The 10,324-nt window shown below is 39.8% G+C and overlaps 1 protein-coding gene across 1 annotated transcript in view; it reads left to right on the forward strand.

Moving 5' to 3' along the window:
- The window catches only part of PDXDC1 (pyridoxal dependent decarboxylase domain containing 1), a 26,211-nt gene that overhangs the window by 2,117 nt on the left and 13,770 nt on the right, over positions 1 to 10,324 (forward strand). Inside the window, exons 2-12 of the mRNA XM_027885410.1 lie at positions 3,203 to 3,276; positions 3,830 to 3,895; positions 4,015 to 4,098; positions 5,041 to 5,187; positions 5,728 to 5,917; positions 7,224 to 7,292; positions 7,779 to 7,857; positions 8,377 to 8,461; positions 9,343 to 9,391; positions 9,493 to 9,594; positions 9,751 to 9,876. Of these exons, the coding sequence (XP_027741211.1) occupies positions 3,203 to 3,276; positions 3,830 to 3,895; positions 4,015 to 4,098; positions 5,041 to 5,187; positions 5,728 to 5,917; positions 7,224 to 7,292; positions 7,779 to 7,857; positions 8,377 to 8,461; positions 9,343 to 9,391; positions 9,493 to 9,594; positions 9,751 to 9,876 (1,071 nt within the window). The remainder of the gene's footprint in view (positions 1 to 3,202; positions 3,277 to 3,829; positions 3,896 to 4,014; positions 4,099 to 5,040; positions 5,188 to 5,727; positions 5,918 to 7,223; positions 7,293 to 7,778; positions 7,858 to 8,376; positions 8,462 to 9,342; positions 9,392 to 9,492; positions 9,595 to 9,750; positions 9,877 to 10,324) is intronic.

Below are 10,324 nucleotides of genomic sequence, written 5' to 3' on the forward strand. Positions count from 1 at the left end.
CCTAAACATGAAAAACTGTTTTGGTTCCTTGCTCAGCCTGTGGCTTTTGTCTTCTGGTGCTGTGCTGTTTACCACAGCATCCTGGTAATTTTACAGAAAACTTGTGGCAGCACCTGCATGCAGGTCCTGCTGCATGTCAGGAGATAATAAAGCTTCAGAGAGTAAATGTCTGTAAGCCTTGTGACACAGTGCCATTTGCATTCAAACCCAACAGGCATGAAATGGCTGCTTTCTTTTTTTGTTATCTTAAACTTTTCTTAGCCTGGAGAATAAACACAGTATTCTTTGGGCTGAAGAATACTGATATTGTTTGAGATTTAATTTAGTATTGAGAACATTTTTGGGAGGTTTGCTGGTAAAACTTTCTTTTAAGCAGTTAAAATAACGTAGTGGGGAACTCAGGTGTACTTCCCATGAAGTAGGAAATGAGCCACACCTCTGAGTCGCTTTGCACACACCTTAGTTTACGTAGCGTTTAAAAATCATCCCTTTATTTCATGAGGAGTACAGCTACAGAAATGTAGAATCAGGATTGTAAACCAGGATCTGAAGCAGCATCCTCGTTTTTGAATTTGCACTTCATGTTCAGTCTCATCACAGCTGGAGAACGGCCCCTTATCCTTTCCCCAGCTGCCAAGTGGCTCCAAGGTGTGACACAGGGCCTGTAAAGCCATTGACAGTTTACAGTTCAAACTAGTACCAGACTGGTTACAGAATAGGGAAGTAACCACCAATCAACCCTATTATTGCAGGATAACCCCAGGGATTGGATGAACATGTTTTGAAGGCAGTGGATGATAAAAGTCAAAGCAGGTTTGGCTGTGTCGGGGTCTTTGCGGGGCTGAAGGAGGCAGGAGGTGTTGGGGTGCTGAATGGACACCTGGAAGGAAGAAGCTGTGGCTGGTGCCTCCTTGGAGCTTGGAGGGACATGTCATGTCCTGGAACTCGTGTGGTCAGAGGCACCCCTGGGTGTGAGCAGAGCCAGGCCCTGCAGTGCCAGGGGAAGGACCGAGTTTTACTGCTGCTTTAACTCCCTCAAAAAGTGTGTTGTCCCGTGGTTCAGGAGGTGATATTCAAGAATTCATCCACCACTCGTTTTTAAAAAACAGTTTAGGACCGTGAAAAAAATATTCAGTTTTTTATTGGATTCTATACACACTTGGTCTCCTTTACAGAAAAAAGTAAAGGAATATACTGCTTTATTATGGCATGTTATTAAAGTATGTTCAGAAACCTTTCATAACTGATTGATTTCTTGCTGCAACTCTGCCACACCTATTTTTCTTGGGGCTTAAAATAAGCAGATCTCCTGCTTCCCACCTGCATGCCCTTACTAATGACCAGAGGAGCATATATATATATATATATATATATATATATATATATATATAATATATATGTAAAATTCAGCATGCAGCAGTAAAAGGTGGGCATTTTTCTCTCCCCATAATTCAGAGGAGAAATTAAGTTGCTGCATATCCACTTATCAATTGGAAAAATTCAGAAGGGATTCATTTCCCAATTAAGCCCACTTTAGAATTCAAGGACTTTCTGGATTTCATAGCATTTTATGGAGCTTTAGTGTATCTTCTTAGGAGTTTTGAAGCTGTATTTTATGTATTTACTCTGCCAGCTTACTGGCAGGAGGGGTTCATGGGTGAGTAATTATTAGCAAGGCAGGATGAGTCACAGGTGTGGTTTGTAACTTCTGATGTGAATTTGATGTTGGGAGCAAACAAAAGCAGATCAGAGCCCTTTCTGTAAAGCCTCTCCCTCTCGTGTCCTCATCTGCAACAGAGCTGTTTAAAAACTGGCACGTGGTGCCCAGGGAGGTGCAAACAAGGAACTGCCTCCCAGCCATTGATCGTGTCTTATGGCAGCCTGAATTAAATTATGTGAGATCGTCACAATCAGCAAATTAGTCTTGTCATTTACTCCCTTAAGGGCTTCCAGGAGGAAACACTGATTTTTTTTTTTTTCCCCTGAACTTCTTTTGAGATTTTCTTTGATGTGGTGCAACTCTGGAAACCACTGCAATTGTGGGGAAATATTGCCAAGGATTATATTTAGGTTTTTCTTTTAGCTATATATATTGTATTCTGACTATTGAATGCTTGCAGTGTGTGTGGATTTTTTTTTAATCTCTGTGATGAGGTCTTGAACTTTTTAATATTTCTACTGCTTTTTCACTTAGTAATAGTTTAAGCTGTGGCCTTCATACCCAGTGGATGTTGTAGAAGACTGAAGTGTAAAAACCAATTTATTGCTGAGTGCTGGGAGTTCTGGTGGCAAAATATTACTCAGTACTTGCACTGTTCTTTTGTTCCTCCCCCAAACATTTGTTACTGGCCACTTCTAAAGCCACAGGATAGGGAGCTGTCACTCTGGGTCTGATCACTGTGCTCATGCCTGGCTACTGATTCTTTCAGCCACCAACCGCTTGTTATGAGTTAAATCTCAAAATATTTTGGTAAAAATAGTCTTTGAACATATGGTAGCTCTCAGCTTTTTTGTTTGTTTGTTTCTTAATCAATCCTCCAGATGAAAATAGTGTAAAATCCTCATGTAAATGAATCCCCCTACCTTCAGTGATTAAATCTGCTTTTGTGTCTGCATCTGCATGAGCAAAGGCATTTGCCTCTGTTGCCTGTGTTCCATCAGCAGAGGTGGAAAGTTGGCCTTTAGGAATAATGCTGCTGAAATCCCACAGCAGACAAGCTATTCCAGATCCCTGCAGTGGGGATAGCGTGAGTCCAAATATTCAATTGGTTTGGGATTTTTCCTTTAAACAGCTCCCACTTCCTGCCCTGTCACCCCTCAACCTCAGCAGCCTGCGGGGGTAACTCCCAGAGGCTCTGGGGTGTGTTTGTTTGTTTGTTTGTTTTAATTTAGGCATTATAAGGAGCACTTGAACACTTATTTGTCTGAAAAAAAATCTGACTTTTCTTGTGGAGGAAAAGATTTGATCTATCGATAATAAATCCCACATTACAGCTGAGTGTTCTTTTGGTTTATCTTAGGTTAGTAGGATTTTCTCATTTTGTATATTTTTGAGTTCAGGATATTCAACATATTTTAAATGAGGCTTATTTACAAGAATCTGGCTGGTGCATGAATTTGTATTGAGGATTCTCTGGGGACACCAGTAAGATAAATGGGTTTTGATCTTTTAAGAAAAAAGTTGTTTTCTTTTTCCTGAAAGATGGTCGACCCTACTCTGGCAGAAATGGGAAAGAATCTGAATGAAGCCATGAAGATGCTGGAGGACAATCAGAGGTACCTGCAGAGGGTATAACACAAACCCACCAGGTGTTTGTGCTGAGGGGAGGGTTATTGCTGTTGCTGGCATTAAGCAGAAAAAAGCCTCATTTTCTTAGTATTTTAAGGTCATATTGCCATTCTGAAGCTTACACCTCTACAAATCACTGCTGTTTATCAGATGATGGGATTTTTAAAATAAATGTACATATTTTTATGCATGGTCTGTAATATTCAGAACAAGTCCAGCGAGCCTGATGTTTCAGAGAGGTGAGGTTTTTTACTATTATTGCAGTGCAAGTAACTTCTAATTAGTGTACATATGAGACTTTTCTGTAAGCTTTCTGTTTAAAAACAAACCCCCAAAACTTGGCAACTCTTTAATTCAGTCTGAGCTGAACTTTTGTGTTGGTCTCATCTGGTTTGTTTATGCACCCGTTGTCAGTGAAATAGATTGCAGACATGTCAGTTTGTATTTCTGCAAGTCAAAGTCAATTACTTATTTGATGTTCTAAGACACAAATATGTAAATATGTTAAATCTGTAGTTTATTCTTGTGTCTTTAACTTAGAAAAGCGGAGGAGGAAAATGAAAAGAAGTATGCACGGAAGGACATTCCTGGACCACTCCAAGGCAGGTAGGCAGCAATAATTTTTAGATAATGCTCTTTTTAAAAAATGTAAAATACACATAGCATGTTTGTCTTCCAGGCAACTTTAGTATTAATCATGTATCATATCATTTTTTCCTTCCCAGTGGCCAGGATATGGTGAGCATCCTTCAGTTAGTCCAGAACCTGATGCATGGAGAGGAGGAAGAGGAATCTTCTCCGTCCTATCGGTAAGGCCAAAATCAGTTACTGTGGAAGATACCTGATTTTATTATATCCTGATTATTATAAAGCCTATAGATTTAAGTTCTATATATGTATAAATCTATAGAATTTCTATATATATTTAAATATTAAATATTTTCAAGTGTAAAATATCATGCAACCAGGTAACTTTTTGATGGCATCTTAGGTTGTACAATGAAGCAGAATAATCCATGAGGCTTGGCTTTCTTAAAATTATAAAGCTTTTATTACTAGTTACTAAGTTGAATTATACAAGGGAATTGTTTCTGATGTGACAGCTCATTTTTTCTACTTCCTGAAAGTTGTTTTAAGTCTGAAAGTCTTAATGCTTTGAATACCAATGATTTTTTTTACCATGTATCTCTGTAGATTTAGAAACAAAAGGAAATAAAATTTGTTTCCATTTTTTGTCAAATGGAAATAAGACTAATCTGGAGAAGATAATTGAAAATTTAATATTTGAAGAACATTTTGGAGATTAAAAAGACACCTAAAACCCACAAGAAAAAAAAACAAACGACGAACAAAAAAAAAACCCCATGAAACAAATAAAAGCTGTGCCTCTAAATCTATTAAGTCTCCTGAGTGTCCTCTGCATGGGGAGAGAAAGGGGGTGTGTTTGATGCACTTTAAAGTCCCAGTGCAGGTAAGATGCTTGGTTCTGCTGGTGTTGGCTGATGGGCTCAAGGGCAGCCGAGCTGTTTCTGGGCCAAGTGCAGTGCAGGGGTTTTTGTGTGCACTGGCAGTTCAGTGTGTCATGCACAGTGGCAGGAGGGTGATTGTCATGCACTGTACTTCTCTCTGCTAAATATTTAAATTGCATGTCAAGGAATTCTGCCACTCTACATTAAAAACTTGTAAACCTAAATTTACTGCGATGGCCCTGGCTTGTGTTTCATTTGCAATTACTCTGTTCTGCCTCGCAGGCTCCAAAATGTTGGTGAACAGGGTCACATGGCTCTACTGGGACACAGTTTGGCTGCTTATATATCTGTGCTGGACAGGGAAAGACTGAGAAAACTTACAACAAGGATCCTTTCTGATACTACTCTCTGGCTCTGCAGGCTGTTCAGGTGAGTCCCTGGGAATAAGTTCCGTGTGACTGGAGAGTGATGATTGTTCAAAAATGTGTGACTGGACTGGGGATGTTAACAGAACCAACCCACTGTACTACAAACTTACAGATATTTGAGAGGTCTGAAACACCACCTTAACTTAGCCTAAAGAATGTCAGGTTGCATTCTCTTTAAAATTAGCAGTCCAAAATTTACATATATATTAACACCAGAATGAAGCCTTTAGTGTGTTTCCTCCTGCACTCTGCTCTTAGTAAACAAGGTTTTGAACTGGGTAAAGGCAATCTTAGGAACCCAGATATTCTTCCTTTCTAATTCTATCTCTGTGTCCAAATGAAAATATATACTAGGCTTCCCCTCATTGTTTAATCTTGACCTGTCCTATCAAAGTTTTTTTCTAATCTACTTTAACCTGGGAAAAGAGAAGGGTTTTTTATCATTTGTCCTCTGCTGAGCTCCTTTGCTGGTCAGTGTTATTTTAGTCACTAAACTGGTTTATTGGTTTTGTTGGTCATATTTTCTTGGCTTTTCTTGCAGGTATGAAAATGGATCAGCTTATTACCATGAAGATGATCGTGAAGGTCTCCTAAAAATCTGTCGCCTCGTTATTCACACGCGCTATGAGGATTACACAATAGAAGGGTTTAACGTGCTCTGTTCTAAGCAGCCTGTCATATACATCAGTTCTGCAGCCAGAGCAGGCCTGGGCCAAGCTCTCTGCAATCAGGTAAAGTCAGTCAGTTGGGGATTTGGCTTCAAGCAGAGTTTGAAAGTAGGTCTGGGAAAAATACTTCCAGTTTTTGTTTACTGCCTGTGTTTTGCAGCAGCCTCACAGTGGGAGGAAGAGAAATTTTCTGCATATTTCCAGTGAAAGGATCCTATGTGCTAACTTTTTAAAAGATGAATGATTGTTTTCAGATTGCACTGTGCTTTACATAAGCTACTGGCCATGGTGCAATAGACCTGAGCCCAGACATACTGGATTTGCAAACAGTGAATTACTGCGAAATTAGTACTGAATGATGCCCCTGTACTGCTATGTTCAATAAAAAATATTTATGGGGTTTTTTAAGACAAACTGTTGAGGCAGGAGTAGATTGTGCTGATCCAATTTCAGGAGGTCTTGTTTGGGATAGTGAAATTATCCCTACAACTCAGCACTTTAAAGAAACCTATTTTTTCCTAATTATGCAGATACACTACTCACAGAAAAATAAAAATGGTATCATAGATGGAACTTGTCTCAGCCAAAATGACTTGGGAAGTAGGTGGTAAAAGTTCATTGGAGTAAGCTGATGTCCTTGGTAAGCCAAGTGTTTCATGTAGGTATTGACTGAAACTTCTTGATACAAGAAAATCGTGCTAAGGAGCAGTGTTTTGGGAACCTTTTGCTTCTGAGTACAGAGTAGATTCGGCTGGTAACACTGACACCCTGTCTTTTGTGTGTAAGGTAACCTGGCCAACCATTAGGTGATCACTGAACTTCAAAGGGATAACATTTTATCTTCAGTTTTGAGAAGGAATGTATACTGTGGAGCAGACAACTGGAATTGAGTGATCAGACATAATTCAGCCTCTTCTAGATGAAAGGATAAAAGTAGATGAGTGTAACTGTAGTTCTCTTCTGTTGCTGAATCTTCTGTTCAGTGATGGGTAGGAATGATCAGCTGGACTTGACTTGTCTCGTGATCTTTACTTAGAAGTGAAGTGACTGTGAACTTGCAGTGGGACGTGGCACCAGGCACACTTTTGCTTGCAGGATGTGTTGATTGCAGGGGTGGCCAAGTCCAGGGCTGAGTTTAGGCCGTTGTGCAGAGCTCGGGGATCTCACTGAAAAACCTGAATGCAGTTGACGAGTCAACTAAAGCTGACTGTTGTTTTTCTCTACTATTAATTTGATGACAAGTTTAAGCAGGAAACTTACTTTATAATGTAATATTAAGGTTTCTATTGTCATACTGGTTTTTGTGTATTTCTGTGAACACAGGAAATGAGTGTTGTCAGTGGCTGAAATTCCATCCTTTTCATTGCAGCTGGGGTTGCCCCTTTCCTGCATGTGCCGTGTGCCTTGTAACACTATGTTTGGATCTCAGCACCAAATGGTAAGTTTGTCTTTCCTAAGAGCTCTTTGGTTATGCTTGCTTTTTTTTTTCCCTTTTTTTTTTCTTTCCCCCCTTCCCCCCTCATTAAATGAATGTCAATTATGTTGGTAGGAGAAGCTTGTTAACATGCTTTCAGCCTCTAACTCCTTCTGGTTTATAGCTGTACAAATCATAGATGGAAAATTTCTAGAAGCAGCTTGTATCTTGGTCTCGTAATTTGCAAAATATTTTAAATGACATTTCAGTAAGGTGCTTTTTAGTGCAAGATTTCTAAACCCCAAGTACTCCAAGGTACCTTCACAACCTACATGATGTATCTGTGTTGTAATTTTCTCAAGTGCTGTATTTGACCTTCAGATTATTTTTCCTTTGAGAAGAAGAAGCTGCAAGCCACAATCATGTCCATTTCTGTTTTTAATGCATTTTTCCAGTTCAGGAGAAACAATTTGGTGTTTCACAAACATATTGTTTCCTTATTGATAACAGGATGTTGCTCTGTTGGACAGAGTGATTAAAGATGATGTTGAGTCTGGAAAACTGCCTTTGTTGCTTGTGGCCAATGCTGGTAAGTGCTATGGACAAACAATAAAAAATAAACCCTGCTATTTCACAAATATATATATATAATATAAAAATCAAAATATATTTTCTTAAGCAGCTTAGTGGTTGCATATCAAGAAATACCTTAATGACCACACAACAATTATCTGTCTAGAGGGGTTTTTATTCAGCTGATTTTAGGCTGGATTATACTGCTGTGGTTCTGCTTACGTCAGTTGATGTATTAATATGACTGTAACTTATTTTAGTGAGTGCAAATCTCTTGTTGAAAATCAGTTTCATGTTAACACTTTTAGATGGATGTGCCATCAACTTTAGCTTGGAAAATTCCATTTTCCTTCTTGTTAACTAAACACAACTGCTCGTGAACAAAACTTGCTCTAAGTACAAATGACGGAGGTGACTGTTACTTGCTTTGGGCTTGATAAAATATCTGGGATGTCAAGCAGGAGGAGAGGTGCTTTGTGCAGAGCCCTGGCGTGCAGGCTGACCCTGTGTCCCTCCTTGTCCCCGTCCATCCCAGGCACTCCCGGCGCGGGGCACACGGACAAGCTGGGCCGGCTGAAGGAGCTCTGTGAGCAGCACAACATGTGGCTCCACGTGGAAGGGTATGGCACTGGGAGTTTATTTCTCCAGAACTGTGTTCATTACAAAGTCCAACTAATTCCCAGCACGGAATTTTACAGCTGATCAGCTGGTGGGGAGCCACAGGGCCAGCTTTATTGTTGTCATGTTAAGCGTTTTATGTGGTTATAATTTAGTCGTTTTGAGATAGAAATTGATTTACATACATAGGAAGAATTAATTGGAGAGGTTATTTCAGCATAGATTAGTGATTGCTTTTATTCATATGGTAATCTTATCTGCCCTTTCTTTGAAGGGCTTAAAGTTTGATTTAAAAGACCTTGTAGGCCAGGGAGGCCTGGAAGACCTTCTAAGTGAGGGAGGATGTTCTGTAGTGATTATTGAGAATGAGAAGGGAGAGTGAAATGGGTGTGGAATAGATGACACTTGATGAAGGTTGTCAGGAATGCTGCAGCAAGTGCAGCGTGCATGATAACTGAGAGGGGGATTAAACCAAGAGGAAATGAAATTCCAAGAACTTAGACAATGTCAGTGAAAACTCCAGTGTTCCAAGTGTGTGCCTGGAGCAGAGAGACTGTTTCTCTTGGTATTTCATAGTGTTATATTTGCATGCTGTTTATTTCTGATACCAAATTGATGCTAAATTATGAGTAATACTTTAGGGGATGATTTCCCCAAAGGTTGGACTGAAACACTTATAGATTGAAATGGATTTTTACTTTTGAATTTTCAGACCTGGAATACCAAGTAGCAGCATCTACTGCATTGTTAATGAAAAATATATGAACAAAAATTACCTCCCTTTATGCGTCAACATAGAATATTTAAACTGCAAATTAAAATGCTGTCTGTTAATACATATTTAATATGTGCTAAGCCCACTTTTTTTTTTTTTTTTTTTCAGTGTGAATCTGGCAACTTTGGCTTTGGGTTATGTCTCGTCTTCTGTACTGGTATGTTTATCTAGAAACTTAAGAATGTGCTCTAGATTTTAAGGTTATGATCTAATCCAAATCCATATGGCTTCCATTCTGCTTACTGTAATAAACTTCAGGCTGCTACCAAATGTGACAGCATGACTCTCACCCTGGGTTCCTGGCTGGGGCTCCCAGCTGTGCCTGCAGTGACTCTCTACAGACACGAGGACCCATCCTTGGTGAGTTCAGCTCCTCAGTCGAGACCTTGAGATTTTGATTTTGACCAGTGTAGTGTCTTGTTCTTGATGAAGGTCTAAATTATAACTTGCAAAAGCTGGCAAAAAATGGCAGCATTGAGGAGAGGTTAATAATGTTCTGTTTGTTCTCTTCCTCAGTCCTTGGCAGCCGGGCTGACATCAAGCCAGCCCGTGGAGAAGCTCCGTGCGCTGCCCCTGTGGCTGTCCCTGCAGTACCTGGGCCACGACGGCATCGTGGAGAGGATAAAACACGCCTCCCAGCTGGTCAGCAACAGCTCAGCAGTGCTCCAGGATAGCTGTCAATAGAGCCTTGGGATGACTGGGGTGCATTGTAGAAGCAGCAACTGAAAATACTGTAGTTGTTGACAGCAGAGCACATTGGTTCCGATTGTTACACACAGATGATGAAAGCAGAGGAGAGTGTTTGGGGGAAGGATGTGCTTTTACTGTTAGATTGTTGGGGTTTTTAAATCAAGACATAATCAGTCTTTGTTCTTTCTAAACAGTGAAATAACATAATCACTTTTTTTGTCACTTTTAACTGTTTTTGCTTGAAAGCTGTTCAGAGAAAGGCTTTCTTATTTTCCTCCTCTACTTGGCATCATATTTAAGTGATAGTAAATTACTTTTAGAAAGAAGGACTTCAAACCATTTCTTGAGATACAGTGGGAAGTGCACTGTTTTTGAAGTTGAGTCCTTACCTTAGTAAAAA

The sequence above is a fragment of the Empidonax traillii genome, unplaced genomic scaffold (assembly GCF_003031625.1).
Source record: "Empidonax traillii isolate 1590-97213 ecotype Southwest subspecies unplaced genomic scaffold, ASM303162v1 scaffold166:size2381449, whole genome shotgun sequence".
NCBI lineage: Eukaryota > Metazoa > Chordata > Aves > Passeriformes > Tyrannidae > Empidonax > Empidonax traillii.